This window comes from Gorilla gorilla, chromosome 1 (genome assembly GCF_029281585.2).
Source record: "Gorilla gorilla gorilla isolate KB3781 chromosome 1, NHGRI_mGorGor1-v2.1_pri, whole genome shotgun sequence".
Taxonomy (NCBI): domain Eukaryota; kingdom Metazoa; phylum Chordata; class Mammalia; order Primates; family Hominidae; genus Gorilla; species Gorilla gorilla.
In genome coordinates, this window is record NC_073224.2 from 172,198,471 (window position 1) to 172,217,500 (window position 19,030).

A 19,030-nucleotide genomic window follows, 5' to 3' on the forward strand; every position below is an offset into this window, starting at 1 on the left:
GTAAAATGGAAAGATCTGTAAGGATGCCTGGTGGAGGCGGGGGTGCAAACTAATATTACAATAGAGGCAGCAAAGGTGGCTTTACCCAGGAAGCAGGTGGTAGGTATAAGAACAGGTGGGTTGTACTGGATATGCTGGTTTTCTTCAGAATTGTCTTCCTGTTGAGTTGTGGCTTTGAGTGGACTGTGATGAACACATTTGAGTGTTTTGTTTTTGTTTTTTAATAAGCTGTTGATCTCTTGATGATACAGGAAAAGATGAGCAAGTCCTTAGAATCTGTATATCTTACTTACTTCTTTGGTTTTCGATGACAGAAAAATTTCTTTGCTAATCCATATTTTGGTAGCTAGAGTTTAAGACTAAACTATTCTGCGGAGTCAAAGCCCCAAAACCAGTATGGGATACTTTATAGCACACCCACCTCACACATCTGTGAATGTGCAGGTCTTGGAGGGAGGCTCACAGCCTCACCTGAGGAGCACTTCTCATTTTCTTCTTCTGAGTCCAAGGCCTGGGGAAGTGCACTCATCTACACCAAAGGTCTGGCAGAGTGGAAACAAACCCTTCCGGCTCTTGTTTTTCTGATCCAGGCTCAGGGCAGTGCCCTTGGCTGCATCCTGCCCAATTGTGCCGCCTGACTCCGTAGCAGCCATAACCTGAATATGTCTGCTGTGATTCTATCTATGTCTGATGCAAAGGTGTCGGCAAAAAGAGTAATAGCATTAGAGAACTAAGCCTCATGGGCAAAATGTTTATTGTCAACATATAGCAAAATCTCAGTTACCTTGACTACTCCAATAAAACCGGAACTTTTAGAGGAATCATAGTTATATCATCAGTAAAAAATACTGCTAAATTTTACTCTTAATTTTTTTTTAGTTTTCTAAGGCTAATGAAAAGTGTTTTTAATATAGTTCCATTCAAATACAATTAGATGTTAGAAGTATCTTTTCATCGAAAGCTAACCAAAAATGTGTTAGAAATCATTGCTTTTTTCTGAAAAAGATTCTAAGGCACATGTCCTCATCCATTCCTATGTCAGGATTCTCACCAAAGAGCATTAGCCTGGATGACGTTTCCTGAGCTTCCTGGGGGGACGCCTTTTGAATCAGGACTTAATAGCGGGCCCTTGGTCTTACCATTGAAGTCTTTCTGCATCTTCTGCAGACCAAAGGCCATGTCGCCTATTTTATTCATTACCACCCTTGTAAGGAAAGGACTGCTCTTGAAGAGCTTTTCCTTCCTTTTATTGGACAAGAACTGTGTGCCTCAGCTCGGAGCTCCCGCTGCTTTAGTCAACAGCACTGTAGCAAAAGCACAAGTATAGCCTTTATCTCATTCACTGTCCTCATCATTTTCTTTTTCGTAGTTCTGTATGGTCCCACCATCATGCATTCTGTAAAGATTTGTCAGCCACTCTCTGCCTGTCAGATATTGCCGCAAAGTAATATCCTTTTGTGACTGTATTTATTGGAAACTATAGTGCATTCTTGTTGTCTTCTAAACCTTCTTAAATCTGTCGAACAGTAAGAATGTAAGCCATTGCAATAAGTAAGGCATGGTAGAATTCCTAGTTAACAAAGATATATGAAAATGTGTATACTACTCTTCGTGTGTAAGTAAACTAATTTATTTTAGGAAGATTTTCAGTGTCAAAAGTTAAAGCTGGCCAGGCACAGTGGTTCATGCCTTAAATCCTTATGCTTCGGGAGGCCAAGGCAGAAGAATGGCTTGAGGCCAGGAGATTAAGACCAGCCTGGAAAACGTAGCAAGACACTATCTCCTTAAAAAAAAAAATACAAAAACTAGCTGGGTGTGGTGAAGTGCCCCTGTAGTCCCAGCTACCAGGGGAACTCAAGAGGATTGTGTGAGCCCAGGAGGTAGGGGCTGCAGGGAACTGTGACCTGATCGCACCACTATACTCCAGCCTGAGTGACAGAATCAGACACTGTCTCAAAACAAAACAAAACAAAACAAATCAAAAAAGTTAAAGCTGAAAGATATTTGGTTAACTTTCAGTTAACAACAACAACAACTAATTTCAGACCACTCTTCTGGCTAGTTGCTGTGAAGTATGCAATTACTTGACGTTAGCACACAGATAGTAATCACTAAGCCCTCAGCTAGGCTTTTGCTTTGCAAATATTATTCAGTGTAAATTATGGCAAATTATATAGGAGCCTTTGAGAAGCCACTAAGCTATTCCAAAAGGTTCCGTGGTTCAAAGGATTCAAGTTAGCTTGGGGAGGTCAGTCACATGTAACTTTGCACCAGTTCCTATACAAAAACCTGTGTCATAAATCCTATTGCCCACTTCATGTGCCTCACAGACTCTGAGTAGGCTGACCAACCATCTTGGCTTGCATGGCACTGAGGGCATTCCTGGGACGTGAGACTTTCAGTACAAAAACTGGGAAGTCCCAGGCAAAGCAAGATGAGTTGATTTTTCCTAGTCAGAAGCTGGATCAATCAACAGAAAGGAATATTGATAAATACTGTCTTCTAAAACCAGCAACTTACCTGTAAAATGGAAATAATTCTGCTGTCCTCTTAGGGTTGTGAATAAGGCCTGCTCACTCTTCCTTTCTGTTGGGTTGGGTAGCTGGCTATTGGTTTTTCCTGTGAATTGGAAACCAGCATTGACTCTGATGAGGTTGTAGCCATGGTACAATTTATCTTCTTGCCCTCTCTCTAGAGGCCTATTACCTAAAAGGGCCTTGGCTGTCCCCCCTGTCAGTGCTAACTCTTTCTGATGTGAAGATGCTAGAGATTCTGGGTCATTTCCGTTGGTCCTGTGGTTTTCACTACAGTTACCTCCTTTAGATTTTGCCTGACTATTGCCTGTTTCTTAATAAGGACTCCACTTGAGAACTCTTTGCTTGACTATTGCCTGTTAGTTTAATAGGACTCCACTAGAGAACTCTTTGCCCCAGTGCACCAAGCTCTTTGCATCCCCCAGTGTGCTTAGGGACTCACTTCCTCTCAGGCCTTGGCACAAGCTGTTCCCTCTACCTTACTTGTACCTACCTCCTTTCCTCTTGTGGTAAACCCTGGTCATTCTGTACAGTTTAGCTTCCACGCTGCTTCCTCCTGGAAGCCTTCTGTGATCATTCCAGACTGGCATAAGTGTCACCTGTGTTCTCAGAGTTAGTTGTACTTACTGCGATTAGATTATGTGCCACTGGAGCTATGGTGGCCTCGTGAGTTGTTTATGTGACTTACTGTGGGTTCCTTGAGGAGGAGGACTCTATATATATGTATATATATATATATATATATATATACACACACACACACACACTCTTATACACATACATATATACACACACACATACACACATATATACATATATATATACACACACACACGCACACACACATATATATATATATATATAAGTCTCTGTTACCTAGGCTGGAGTGCAGTGGCTCAATCTCTGCTCACTGCAACCTCCACCTCCCAGGTTCAAGCAGTTCTCCTGCTTCAGCCTCCCAAGTAGCTGGGAGTACAGGCACGTGCCATCATGCCTGGCTAGTTTTTTTTGTTGTTGTTTTTGTATTTTTAGTAGAGACGGGGTTTCACTGTGTTGGCCAGGCTGGTCTCGAACCCCTGACCTCAAGTGATCCACCCACCTTAGCCTCCCAGAGTGCTGGTATTACAGGCGTGAGCTACTGCATCTGGCCCAGAGAGGGACTAAATTTTGTTCTCTGTTTTGTCTCTACCACCTTCCACATTGCCAAACACATAGTAGGTTCAGAGACACTCACAAGCAGCAGGATGGTGGAAGAGCCTACAAGCTACAAACCCTCTTCCTCTACAGTTTTCTTTGGCCTTGCTCTGTGGCTGTCTGTCATTGTCCCTCCAGTTCTCCTTGGGAGACACAGCTATGCTAGATCTTTCTCAAAAGAGCCCCATCCTCTCTATCTGGGGACCACCGTCCAATTTAGTGTTAGGTCTTAATTTGTCCCTCAAAGCACTGGGCACGTTATGGAAATAGACACGAAACAGCTAACCTCAACTGCCAAGGGTTACATAAATATCAGTGGGGAGACACAGAATCTGAAAGTATTGTATAGGCTGGGGTATTCAGTTTTGTTTATTGGTATATACATGGAATAAAAATATTTCCACTGGTAACATATTTCAATAAAATGTTAAATCATCCCCACTTTTGAAGATCTCATGGCTCACAGGCTATACTGTATTAAATTCTGAATTTTGGATGTTTTCATTTCATAATTTGATCCAGATTATTTTCCTCCCTAGTTAACATTAATCATTTCCTGTGAATTTTCCTAGTATTAGGAAACAGATGTCCCATATTTTTATCTGAGTTTTTCCCAAATGCTGACCAAGACTTTAGTACTTGTGTGCTGTGTGTGTGTCTGTGTTGTGTACACAGAGAATTTTTGAGAAATAAGTTTTATCTGAATTTGCAAATAAAAGCATCACAGATATAGTTACATATTTATACAGATTTGTGCATGGTTGGAAACATTCTTAGACATTCTGTTTAATGTAGTTTAGTATTGTTTGGCTAATGCAGACTTCCAGCCTAAGAATGCATTAGAAGTGTCTCATGATAGTATGCTTGCCAAAATAAGCAATGGTGTAGCAAAGAGAATACAGTTAGTGCAACCTGTACTTTAATGCTCTTATTTTAATTACATTTTTTTAAAAACTGTTGTCTCTTAACTATGTAAAATTCTTCTCCCATATCTCTGTAAAACATCGAATGAGTGCTCCTCCATGCAGAGAAAGATGCCAGGTGATTTAGGAGATACAACTAAAATATGGACCACTGGTACCTTACCACCCAGTCAGAGAAGTGCAACACATTCCCAAATATCTGTGATAAAAAGTAGGAGGTAGAAAAGGTTGTAGAAATTCTAAGAGAAGAGTGGTTTCATTGAGCCAAAGAATGAGGGAATACTTGGGAGAAGAAGTGGTATTTTTGCCAGGTAAAAAATGATAATAATAATCAAGTAAAACTTAATTTAGGTTTAAATTATTTAAATTATTTTGCCTGTATAAAAAACTGTGTGAGGGTGGATCCGTTTTGTGAGCCATTGTTATAGTAAATTTGCTGAAATAATGCTAACATTTCTTGAGATCCTCCAGTGAAGTAAACATGGTTCTCTGATGCTGTGTGTAAAGGCTTTCTTATAGGAAACAATATAGAATTGGTGCTGTGAATAATAATCCATTTTGCACAAAATACTTCTCTTCACTTTTACCTTGCAAGCTTCCTTTCACAAGGGGTCCTGTGACTCAGAGAAAGAGGGATTCAGAGTCTGGTTGTGGCCAGCTGCAGGATTCAGTGATCCTGTCTCAGTCACCTGGCCTGTTTGGATCTGTTTTCTCTGCTGTACAGGCAACATTGTTATACTCCCCAGCTCATTCACAGGGTTGCTATGATGATCAGCGTGGATATAAATTGACTTTGAGACACAATCAAAAGCCAAACATTTTGCCAAGAAGCAATATCATAGCTCTTGAGGTTTATACAAAATATAGCTGTGACACATTATTTATGAAATGCTATATAAATGAAAAGATACTCATCTTAAAATTGCATAAGTTTTGGGAATCTATTTGTAGCAAATGCATATATTACCTGTTGATTATTGTGCACTATGAAGAACTTATTCAAACTTACAAGAAAAACATCAGGATCATAGTATACAAATAACCAAAAAATATAAAATTAATTGTTTTTCGAGGTGACACACCATTAATAAACAAACATGTAAAAATGTTGATCCTAATGATCTTACAAATACAAAATAAAACCGTCTTTTTTTTAAATAGAAATTGGCAAACTGCTTTTATTATTTTTTTATTTTATTTTTTTTATTATTATTATACTTTAAGTTTTAGGGTACACGTGCACATTGTGCAGGTTAGTTACATATGTATACATGTGTCATGCTGGTGCGCTGCACCCACTAACTCGTCATCTAGCATTAGGTATATCTCCCAATGCTATCCCTCCCCTCTCCCCCCACCCCACAACAGTCCCCAGAGTGTGATATTCCCCTTCCTGTGTCCATGTGATCTCATTGTTCAATTCCCACCTATGAGTGAGAATATGCGGTGTTTGGTTTTTTGTTCTTGTGATAGTTTACTGAGAATGATGATTTCCAATTTCATCCATGTCCCTACAAAGGACATGAACTCTTCATTTTTTATGGCTGCATAGTATTCCATGGTGTATATGTGCCACATTTTCTTAATCCAGTCTATCATTGTTGGACATTTGGGTTGGTTCCAAGTCTTTGCTATTGTGAATAATGCCGCAGTAAACATACGTGTGCATATGTCTTTATAGCAGCATGATTTATAGTCATTTGGGTATATACCCAGTAATGGGATGACTGGGTCAAATGGTATTTCTAGTTCTAGATCCCTGAGGAATCGCCACACTGACTTCCACAATGGTTGAACTAGTTTACAGTCCCACCAACAGTGTAAAAGTGTTCCTATTTCTCCACATCCTCTCCAGCACCTGTTGTTTCCTGACTTTTTAATGATGGCTGTTCTACCTGGTGTGAGATGGTATCTCATTGTGGTTTTGATTTGCATTTCTCTGACAGCCAGTGATGATGAGCATTTTTTCATGTGTTTTTTGGCTGCATAAATGTCTTCTTTTGAGAAGTGTCTGTTCATGTCCTTCGCCCACTTTTTGATGGGGTTGTTTTTTTCTAGTAAATTTGTTTGAGTTCTTTGTAGATTCTGGATATTAGCCCTTTGTCAGATGAGTAGGTTGCGAAAATTTTCTCCCATTTTGTAGGTTCCCTGTTCACTCTGATGGTAGTTTCTTTTGCTGTGCAGAAGCTCTTCAGTCTTAATACTATTTTATGTATAAAATATGAAGATCTCAGGAACTGTGCATTATTTTGCTGGTGATATTATTGTATGCTAATAAAAACCCTTGTAAAAGCAAAAACTAGTAATTTCACCGTTAGGAATTTAGAGAAGCCAGAGAAATAAGATAAAATAATGAAAAAGCTAAGCCATGAAGATGTCCATTGTAATCATGTTTGTGATAATAAAAACTGGCAGTAACTTAACTATCCAGCATTAGGGGATTGATTTAGGAAATTGTGGCTTTTCAGCATGAAACACTTATGTCTATGTGTAGAAATACTGAAATATTTGAAATGAAATTTTAGAAAGAAATAGTAGCCATAATTCATGGAGTTTGTCCTAGTGGCACTGTGCTAAGATTTTCTTTTTTTATCCTTACAGCAAGTATATACAAAAGGTAATATTAGCCCCATTTTACACTTTAGGAAATTGAGGACTAGAGATAAATTGTTCAACGACTTGCATCTCATTAGTTGAGGATCCGACATTCAAACCTAGATCTGTCCAATTTCAAAGCCTTTACTACTAATAGCATATAAACTATGGCCATAGTCACATAAAAACACATGTTTCTATCAAAGGTAACATGCAAAAATAAATAGCAGCACTAGACTGCTGGAAATATGGGTAAATTCCAAAGAAGCTTGCCATCCTTTTAAAACTGCCATTGTCCTTTCAGTACAAAAATGGGGAAAAAATTATGTTGAGTGTAACGTTTCAATTTCTTGTTTACTCTTTTTCACTTATTCTCTTAAAGTGTGACGAAATAGGAATCTATGTGTATTTTTTAAAAATTTATACTGTCTTTGGCATTATCAGAATACTTTTCCCCCAACTTAGTCTGCAAGTTAGTTGAGTACATATACCACCAGTTCCTCAATTAAAAACAAAACTTTGTCTTCAGAAGCTCTCTGTGGATTAGGACAGTAACCAGGTAAAAAGAATTTCTCCTGATGAACAGCTTAGACCAGCTCTTCCAGCCAGGAGCCAGTCCCAAGGTGGAGATAATGGGGTGGTACCATTTGGTTAAAATAGGCCAGTTCAACCTTTTGGGGTGTACCATTCTCTGGGACAGAAGCCGTTGTACAATGGGGCAAAATGCCAGCATTTTAACCCACTGTTTTTAACCTTTGGAGCTCAAGAATGAATTTATAATTCTTTGACACATATAGTATTACTTTACAAAGTTGGTAGCCCTCCAAACATCTAATAAAGACAAATTTGTAGGATAGACTTAAAGCATAGGATATATTTCCCTCAACTATGCCCCAATTTTGTGGAGAATTTACCTTTTATCCCTACAGTAGTGTCCTTTATGTGTGTCAAAAGCCCTTTTACATCTGTTTTGCCTTTTGAGATAACATCATATCAGAATTTGCAAGTGAAACCATATAGTACCTGTGCTGTTCCATAGAGCAGCTGCCTCTGTGGCTGCTTGGCCACTTGAAATGTGGCTCATACAACTGGGGAAGTGAGTTTTTAATTGTATTTAAATTTAAAGACCCACACGTACCTGTTATTGGACAGCATGGTTCTAGACTTCTTAATGCTTTCTTGACATCCCCCCCTTGGATGTCTCAAAGTTAACCAGATCACATCAGAATTCTTGATTTTTTTCTTCCGTCAATCTGTTTTCTCCCTGAGTAAATGAAACCATCATTGACCAAGTTGCTTGACTCCCTGTATCCACTTCATCAGCAGGTCTTAATTGTTTTACCTCCAGAACCTATACTGAATTCATCTACTTCTCTCCATCTGAGGTACCATATCTCACCTGAACAATCAAATGGCCTCATACTTGGTCACCATTTGTTCACTATTGCCTCTTCAGTACTCCTCCCTACAGCTGCTGAAGAGACCTTGTTAAACTCTTCATTAGGTCACTTCACTCCTTGCATGTATGAAAAAAATTGTAGAACTTATTGTTTAAAATGATCTTATTTACTTATTTGTATACGTGTTTGTTTGCTGTCCCCGATTACAATGTAAAGGCCTCAAGTCAAGAATGTAATATACTTCATTCACCACTGCATCTCCAGCACCTACAACCATCCCTAGCACATGATTTACATTCAGTATACCTCTCAACAATAAATAAATTAATGTCATTATTTCTTATCATGTAAGGAGATGATATGGCAAGAGTCAGAATACAGATTTATGGTTTGGTTGTTAAGAACAAGTGATGCTGACATCCATCCATGTACATGGGAAGGTAGTGGATTCTAGATGCAGTATAAAGGGTGGATGTTATGGCTGACTGCATTTATCTGCAAGTGGGTAGGCTGGGCCACAATCCTAATACAATCTCTGACCAGGCTAGAGAGAGCTCCTTCTCTTCCTAGAGATCTGTATATGTTCTAGATCTTAAAACTTTTTGCCTTTCTCACTGTTAGAGGAAAGTATTCTTCTACAAGTTCAAATTCCATAGCCATCTGAGGGGAGTTTAGATAGTAATGGAAAGAAATATATCCTGGAACTCCAGGGTAGAAATATCCAAGCCATGTCCAGGCAGCCGAAGGAGATTTTTCAGCATGTGTCTTTTCTGGCAGTCCTTGATAATGGCCAGCCAAGACATTGGGTATGCTATTGCTTAAGCATGTTATTACTTAGTTCTACATGCAAAGTCAAATAAAACTGATGAACTTGGAGGTGTGAGCAAGTCTGCCAAGCTCCGAGTTGCTCCTAGTTGCTTCTTCTCCCTCTGGTATTGAACAGGCCTAGGAAGTGACCATCTCCTTGGAACTGGCTGGATTTAAAAGATGAAGTCAAAACTTGCTTTGTTAAAGTGTGTATTTGAAGATTCTTTATCCTGGTGCGTTTTTATCAGGCCTGGGTTGATAGCCTTGGCTCCTATCCTTTCAATGCTATTCCAGTGTTTTCCTGTGTGTGTCTTTACTGAGTATCTACGATATACCAAGTACTTTACTAGGTCCTGGAGAGACAAAAATGAGCTAGACACATTATTAACCTTCAGGGATTCTGCAAACCTGTGGGGGGAGAAACCAATAAATGGAAATCTAAAATATAGGAGACACCAGAGTAAAGTAAGTGCAAGGGCAATGAGAGCAGAGGGATGTGGACCCTAGTTGGAGGCAGGCATGGAGTGTGAAGTCTAGAACCAAATTGTCTGGGTTTACAATTTGATTCTGCCACTTACAAGCCATGTAACCTTAGACTACTGGCTTAACCTCTGTGCCTCAATTTGCTGTCCTACTAAATGGAATAATGAAAAGAACCTTCCTCATAGGATTACCAAGGGGATTAAAGGAGCATATAAAGCACTTGAACAGTGCCTAGCAAATAAAAAACCAGCTTTTAATATTACCAATAGTACAGTCATATGCGCATAATGAAATTTCAGTCAACTATAGGCTGCATCTGTGGCAGTGGTCCCATAAGACTATAATACCATTGGTACTGACTGAATGTTTTTTAAACAAAACAACCTATTTTAAAGATGATAATACCATGTTTTTACTATACCTTTTCTATGTTTAGATACACAAATAGCATTGTGTTATAGTTGCCTACAGTATTCACAACAGTAACATGCTGTCCAGGTTTATAGCCTAGACACAATAGGCTCTACCATGTAGCCTAGGTGTGTGGTAGGCTGTACCCTCTAGGTTTGTGTAAGTACACCCTACGATATTCACACGATGAAGTCCCCTAACAATTCATTTCTCAGAACGCACCCCCCTCCTTCAGGGACACATAACTATAGTAGTGTATAATTGCCATTTGAATTGAATGAATACTACCTTATTGGCGCTACTGCAGAGAAGTTGTTGCTGAGGCAGTCAAGGGTCTTCACACAGGCTTCCCAGAGGTGGTGACTTTTGAACTGAGATATGAAGACCCACTGATACTGTAGGGAAAGGACATGTTGGGCAGAAAGAACAGAATCCACAAAGGCATAGGGGGTGTGCATTTTGGGACCTGTCAGTGAGGCACCTGAGGGAGAGTCCAGGCATGAGGCCACAGGGGCTTTTTAGAGTAGTCTGAGGAGCTTGGCCTTGATCCTAAAACCTAGAGGAAGCCACGGAAGGATTTTCAGCAGGTTCAGGGCTCTCCATAGGAGACTGGGTGGCAGCACTTTGAGTGGCCTCAGCCCTATGGTGTCACTGACCAGCCTCCGTCTCTGTGATTTGGCAGAAAGCTCACATGTGGGGGTCTGATTTTGCTCACTGAGTGTGATTCTTTTGTGGCCTGTGGATTAATAAAGTGAAAAAGATGTGTTTTCTTAATTCTTTTACTTGATTCTTTCTAACTCCCTACCCCTGCTGAGACAGATATAGGGATATCTATCTAAAAGACCCATTTGAGAAATCTTTCAGCATCTGATGAAAGCATTAGGCCCTTCCCTCAGAAAAATCACCAAAAGAAGATTTTCCATGGACCTCACATTAACCTCCCCAACCACCACCACCTTGGTCATCCAGACAAACCTCCAGACCCGGTGCAGCCTTTTCGACCCCACCTGCTGTGGCTTTTGTGCTCGGATCCCAAATTGTTTTAAATTTAATTTGCTGGTGCATCCAATAACTGTTCCATCTGCCATCACTGCTATTATCTAACCATGTTATCATGAGAGCAGACTTGGATCATTTGATGGTTACAATTAAAACTGAAAGTAATTATCTTATTTTGAGCTGTTCAAATTTAATTGAGAGGGTGGTGGGTAAAAGCATGGACTCTGGAGGCAAACGACTTAGATTTGAATCCCATCCCTGTCACCGTCTCACAGTCTTGTGTAAATAATGTAACCCCTCTGTGCCTCAGTTGCCTCATTACAAAATGAGAATAATATATTTACCTCGTAAAGTTATTGTGACGTTTAATTGAGGTAAGATAGGGGCATGCCAAGAACAGTTCCTGGCACATAGTAAGTGCTATATATAAGTATTTGCTGTCATTATGTCTGATTTCTGTTAAAATGACATCATGAAATGGGAGTAATGATAGATGACTGAGAGAAGGAAAATAGGTGAATAAGATCTTCATATGCATCAGACTTCTTGAAGCCTTACCAATACCTGAAGGCCAAGAATAGGTTCCCTAGACCTGTGCTGTCTAGTATGGTAGCCACTAGCCATGTGTGGCCATGGACTACTTGAAATGTGGCTAGCTCAAGTTGAGATGTACTGAATCTTGAAGATTTAGTCTAAAAAAAGTAAAATATCTTGTTAATGATTTCTGTATTATGTGTTAATAATATTCTAGATAAATTAGGTTAAATTAAATATTAAAATTAATTTCTTTTTTGCTTTTTAAATGTGGCTACTAGAACATTTAACATTATGATTAAATGTATTTTATTATAATTATAGTTATAATTAATATATAATATACATAATTATATATTGTTAATCTATTATTAAATATATTCAATATTATGTTTTAATAGTATGTGGCTTCGGTTATATTTCTATTGAACAACACTACCTTAGGCTCATTATTATCAATTAAGACAAAAATCTGTGTTTATGTATATGATCAGAAAGCCACTATCAGAAAGTCTTATACACTCCTCCTGTGCCCTTCAAGTTATGTTGGACCACCAGTGTTTTAGGTGGTGTCTTAGAGAGGGCCATGGCTGGGTCCTAGCATAAAGAGATTGAGACCAAGGCAAGGGCAACGGCTAGAGAGGCTTCCCCTGACTTGGAGAGGTTTGGAAAAAACACTACCATTTATAGTTACACTGGCCTCAGACTTTGAACACTCCCCGAAGTAGATGAGAGCATGCTGTCTCTATTCAGGAAGTTAAACTGTGTTGGCAAAAAATGTTCCCTCTTCCATCAGGAGCCAGAAAAAGCTTTTTTCATCTTTAAATACATGAATAAATGCTCAACGTTATGGCAGTCACTTGGGATCGAAAGCACACCCTTTCCAAATGTGATTTACTTATGGAATGTTTATTTAATTCTATTTCAGATTCATTCCACTTAAAACCTGAAAACATTGGACCACACAAAGTCTTACTGGTAAGTTCTTCATTTCTTAAACAAAGTGACTGTTAGACTTTATTTTTGAGATGATATTCACACTTCTAAGTTAGATGCTTCCCTACCAGTGCTATGATGAGATGTCTATTTATTTGTACTTTTCTTTAATCTCTATAATTTATGATGTTTCCATGCCTTAAAAAAACAGAGCAACCCATGTTCCTTTGTAAGACCATGGGCAGGATAAAGATCCATGATTACATGCCAAATACTATTAAAATAAAAACTTTTTTGGGTAATGAAACTATTTCCAGGCCCCTGTTGATGGGAGTATCCAAAACAACAGAGTTATTTCAGCCAGGGAATTCAGACAGTTTCTTGTAGTGTGTTGTAATGAAAATTGGCTCACAGCTACAACATAAAACATACTGGGGCTCTACTCTTTATTATTGCTCTATTTTTTTTCTCTCATCTCTCATCTCACCTAAATGTGATTATTGTGAGGTAATAGTTCTGCCATGGTAGAAAACTTCCTTAAGAGCTAGGAAAATAATGTACTTTTTAAAAGTGAGAAAGCTTCCAGGGCTTCATATAGCATCACTCCCTAATATTGTGGCTATACAGTTATTTGCAGTGTGTATCAGTTATATTATGCTGCATAACAAACCACCCCAAAATTTACTGCCAGCATTTTGAGTCAAAATTTACTGGCTCAAAATAACAATCCTTTATTTATCTTGCAATTCTGTGGGTTGGTGATTTGGGCTAGGCTCAGCTACGTGATCCTTCTCCTTTCACCTGGGACTATTCATGTATCTACAGGTAGCTGCAGTTCCATGTCAGCTAGGCTTTGTTTCTGGGGGTCACTGGCTGTCAGGTGGAGAGATAATGATGACTAAGCCATGTATCTCATCATCCAGCAAGTTACCCCAAGTTTGTTCATATGGTGATTGGGCAGGGTTCCAGGAGAGAGCAGAAGCATCTTGACACTGAGACTCAGAATTCACACAACATTGTTTCCAGTACATTCTGATTGTTAAAGCAAGCTATATGGTTAGCCTGGATTCAAGAAATATATGACAGAGGAGCTGCAGGGTCCCATTTCAAGGAGCATGGATACAGGGAGGGGAAGAAATGTAGCCATTTTTGGCAATCTGCTATATTGTTTATGGGGCACATGGAAACAGCTGTGGTGAATGAGAAGAGCATGGAGTGTGAGAGGACTTAGATTCCCATCTTATAGTCCCATTCCTTCACCCCATTCTGACTGCCAGCACTGTCAAATCTTAGTCTTACTTCTAGCCGTCTGGCATCTCAGTCAGTTCAACAAGTTCCTAGGCGGTCTTGCAAATACCAGGTTTTCTACCCTCCAGCCCTCCCTCCATTCTACACAGCACCACCACACTAGTCATTCTTCAGTTTATTTTTCAGGACGTTACTCCTCAAAAACCACCTCCCTCCCTACCTGCCATCCCCTACACCAGCCTAGGCTCTTCTCTAGCTTCTCCACTCATTTTCTGGCCCCATTCTCTCTTGTTCAAGTCCTGCTATTCCCTTTATTCTTGCCAGACAATCTGTTCAGTATCTCTCTTGAAAATATTTCATTCCACTTACCCCTTCTCTACCTGGAAATCCTTCCCATTTTGCAAGACCTACTGGAATTTTCCCTTCTCCATGACATGGCCTTCCTTTCTATTCCTGCCATCTGTGATCTTGCCTGCTCTGACTTCCTTCAAAGCCAAACAGTGCCTTCTTTGGCTCACTCTTTTTCACTTGTTTAGTTTTACCTCCTAGCTCCTACTCACTTCCCAGCTTCTTATTCACTTAGCTCTTTGAGAGCTAAAGGCGATATATGCCTGCCTTGTAGTACTTATTTAGCACAGGGCTGAGGGTACAGCAGGTACTTAATCAATCAAGAAGAAGCATGGGCATTGGACTTGTCCATCCACCAGCAGCTCATCAGAATCACAGAAGGCACCTGTTGAAATACAAACTCATACAGTCCCTTCCACTGGGCCATCTATATTCATTAGGTCTGGGGTAGACCCCAGGAACCTTAAAGCACCCAAATGATTCTTTATTTTTTTGCTTTTACAATATCTTCATGACATTCAAAATTCTGATGATTCTGATGTGATTGCACTCTAGTTGGCAACCGCTTGTTATGGGAAGAACAAGAAATTTATACAAAACCTGAGTTTGAGCCTGGCTCTGGAACCTTACTAACTCAATCTTCCTGAGCCTCAGTTTGCCCATCTATAAAATGAGAAGAATGTTTAACTAGACAATTGCTAGGAAGATCAAAAAAGGATAATGTATGTAAAAATACATTATAAATCATAAATATGATTAAAATGGATTAATTGATTATGGAGCTCCAGTCGGCCAGTGTTCCGAAAAGGGCGGTAGCCTGCGTGGTAGAGGTAAAAGGAATAGACAGTGAGTGATCAAATGGTAGTGGTGGGATTAACAATAACAGCAACAATAGTAATAATGAGTAGCTACTGTGTATTGAGCCCTGTGTGCCACGTACTGTGCTGCCTTACATAGAATTACTTGAGATTTACAAGAAAAAATCTCCTTTTCAATTGCTTTTGTACTACTTTTGTAGTATATTCCACCATTAGTGAATTACTTCTATGGGCTTTTTTTTCCTCTTCAAAATGCCTGGTTAAAATGTACCTGTCCTTGAAAGAGAAAAGACACTATGCTGTTATCAACTGTTGACAACATACAGTCAAGCCCAAGGTTCTAGAGAGAGGAGGAAGGCATTTTGATTTGGTGGGAAGAGTTGAGGGAGGGAGAGCAACCAGTAGTACTAAAGAGAGAGTAGGTGTGGATGCTCAGAAATGGCCCAGGGGGAATGGCTGCCCATGGGGAATGGAGCGTAGGGGAGGTGAGCAGGAACACAGGATCCAGGGTGGGGAGAATGAGATATTTGCTGACTTGACGGGTTGGCCCAGGGCTATTCCTGGGCCAAGGCCATCACCCTGTGGCTGCCACTGCATGGCAGCATTTGTAAAACTTTCCTTCACTCACCATCTGGTTTGTTTCCTCTTACGTTAATTACTGTTGATCTGATGTATGTAGCTGTCTTCAAAGATTTTTGAGATGGCCTTTAAACATAGGTGTAATATAATGCGATTAAGAAAAATAAGTAAGGGAGGAAATCTGTGGGGAAGGAAAAGTGGGGTGAAGTCAGAGATAAAATAAGGCCCCACTTCATGGGAGAGAGGCTATTCATTTGCTGGCAGTTCCCACAGACTTACCTCTGAGCTTCTGAGCAATCAGTACCAGAAGGAAAACATGCTCCATTGATGACTTACGGTGGCTGGAAGAGAAAAGCACACCAGTTACTCAGAAGAAGCAGGGTTGATCATGATTCAAGACTCAGAGAAATGTCTTCAGAATACTCATAAAGATAATGCCACACAGAGTGGCCGACAACATCCCTGTAGGTAAAACAATGACGACTGCCTCGGTGCAGGGGAATGATGTGACAGCTGAGTGCAGTCCAAGAGAAACCCTTCTAGGTTCAGGTGTGCATTTCTCTGTTGGTCTTGCTTAGTCCAAGGATGAAATGTAATTGTTTCAGCTGAAATAACAAATAAATATATTCACAACCCTCCTCCCCTCCCTACCTTGTAATGGACTTCAGATTGTCATGACCGTCTTGATGCTGAGCCTTGGCATTTTAGTTGTGGACCAGATTGGGCACGTGAGTTGAAATCTACTTACCATCCCTGTTCTAAAAGAAAAATAACTTCCTGATAGTGCTCTGTGAATGTTATTTCTCTCAACTCTCAAGTCATTCTACACTATGACTCAGTCTGTGTTGTGGCTTTTGATGCACAGAATTTACATTGACCCTGCATGATCCTCTTCCCTTGCTCCATGTCTCTCTCCTTCTCTTTTGAGCCCCATGGTTCTAGGTTCATTTCTTATACTGGAACATTCAGTGCCTTTTGGGGGCAGTTTGAGAGGCTCATGAGACTTGACTCCAAGTATTTGATGGTAGCGAACTATAAACTAGGCCACCATTGTCCATTTCTGGGTCCCTCCTCTTCTAATGAGTAACCTTAATATTTATTACAAGAGGAAGTATCCAATAGTTTAGGGAAGGTGAGCAGGAGTGCAGGATCAAGGGTGGGGAGAATGAGATATTTGCTGACTGGCAGCACTGGTAAGATGAACCATTGGTGCAGAGAATGATAGGGAATAATGTTAAGCCTAGACTTTTTTGCAAGAATGTCGTAAGAAGAAAAAGTTTTAATTCATTCAGGATCATTGTCAGAGAGGAGCCCAGAATTCCACAAGGACTACCCATGAAGGAGAATTTCCTTTGGGACTTTGTTTTGCTTTGGATCAAGTTTATTAGGAGTATTTTGGTTGCAAGCAACAGAAATATAATTTAAACTAGTCTCTTGACTTATATGATTAGGATGGCCATGCTAGTAAGGGCTTCAGGCACAGCTGTATTCAGGAGTTCCAAAGATATCATCAGGCCATTATCTTTCACTCTGTCTTGACTTTGCTTAGCTCTCTCAGCTTCATTCTCAGACATGCTCTCCCTCACCATGGTGGCAGAGGTAGCTATCAGTACTGGGTTTCTGTCATTCTCACAGCTATGGGTGCCTCTTTTGCCATACTTCTAGCAGTAGTGAGTACCAAGGAGGGACCTTGACCAGCCCAGATTGGATTGCCTGCCTGAATCAGCATGGCCAGAAATATGCAGTAGACAATAAGCAGCATCACTTTGGCTAAGGCCTGTTCATGTGTCCCATGAGAGAGGGTAAATCCCACCAGAATTACACAGAATGGGTTCCCCAGGGAAAAAGGAGGGGTAGTGTTACAGCTCTTTTAGAATTTGTCTAGCAGGTTTCCTCTTTTCACTGGAAGACTCCCCACATTATGTAATAAATTTTAAAAATTAAAAAATAATAAAAAGGAGGGGTGTTGGTACCAGAAGGAAGGAAGGAAAGAATGAGAATGCCAAGCAGATAAATTTTCTAGGTACTAGAATCCACTAGTTTAGACATTCTTCATTTGGAGTCTATTAAACTTGAAAGGTTGGAAATTAGATTCTGCACAGTTACATTGACTACCTACTTCAGGTTTGGTGTCATGATCCAGACTACCAATAAGGAACATGTGGAGAGGACAAGGATGGGATCTTGTGGGCAGCTCTTGGCCTGAGGACCTCATGTTGAATCCCCAGGATCTACAGGAGTAGTTCTTAATCTGGAGACTATGAATAGACTTCAACAGATCTGTGAACTTCTGTCATTATTTGCAAAATTGTACATATGCACTTTTTTTTGTTGGAGAAAGGATTATGTTTTCCATCATTATGTCACAGGACTCCATGCCTACCCCCTTCCCTGGGCCCCCCTTGCTTAAAAACCATTGCTTCAGACTTACTCTAATTGTTTTAGACTTGGCTAGCTTAATCTTACACATTCCTTTCTTGTCTTGGCTCAATTAGTAAAGTGTAGTGTCCATGATAAACATAGCTCCTTATGGAACAGACACAGTGACATCAGTGGCTGAGCATGTTGCATTAAATTATATGTTGAGGTTTTTAGGCACATATGTAAACTTTCCACAATCATAGTTGCCATTTACCTAATGCCAGGCTCTGTGCTAAGTGCTTTGCATGCATTCTCTGAACTCTATATTTATACACATGATTATAATTCTGTGAACCTCAGATCCACCTGCTGGAACCAGCTCCTTCCAGCTGCCTCTCCTGGAACACTGGATACAAATTCTGAGTTTTTCCTGTCACCTATGTCTGCTGTGGTGGGTCCACCTCTCTCCACCTTCCCGCCCACAGATGATAGCATCATAAAATCAGAGTGTTGTACAGGACCCATAAGATCATGCTTGTCAGTGGCTTTCAAACTCTGCTTTTTGGTTTTCTAGCTCAGGGACTCGCGAGGAGGAAGGATGGATAGGACCCAAGTCCCTTTCCTGCTTCAATCACAAAAGTTTTGCTGAAAACCACTCATCCGGGACAGTACAAGAGCTCACAGATAGATGTCAGGCTTGAGGTTGAATACAGGTTCCTACTACTTTACTTACTTACCTGCGTGACCCTGGGCAAGTTGCCTAGCTTCTCTGAGCCACAGTTTTCTTATCTGTCAAATACCCGCCTCAAGGAGTTGTTAGAGGGACTGAATGAGGTAGTGTCTGTGAAGTCCATGGCCCA

At 40.1% G+C, this 19,030-nt stretch overlaps 1 protein-coding gene and 1 non-coding gene across 9 annotated transcripts in view; both read left to right on the plus strand.

Annotated features, from left to right (window-relative positions):
* GNG12 (G protein subunit gamma 12) overlaps nucleotides 1-19,030 on the plus strand; it is a 131,704-nt gene that overhangs the window by 43,500 nt on the left and 69,174 nt on the right. For all 8 annotated transcript variants that reach the window (XM_063697761.1, XM_063697763.1, XM_063697759.1 and 5 more), the window contains exon 2: nucleotides 12,809-12,858. In XM_063697761.1, coding sequence (XP_063553831.1) covers nucleotides 12,809-12,823 — 15 coding nt within the window. In that variant the 3' untranslated portion in view covers nucleotides 12,824-12,858. The remainder of the gene's footprint in view (nucleotides 1-12,808; nucleotides 12,859-19,030) is intronic.
* LOC115932276 (U7 small nuclear RNA) lies at nucleotides 17,664-17,724 on the plus strand. Its single transcript, XR_004068574.1, has one exon. It is a non-coding gene; the product is annotated as a U7 small nuclear RNA (small nuclear RNA).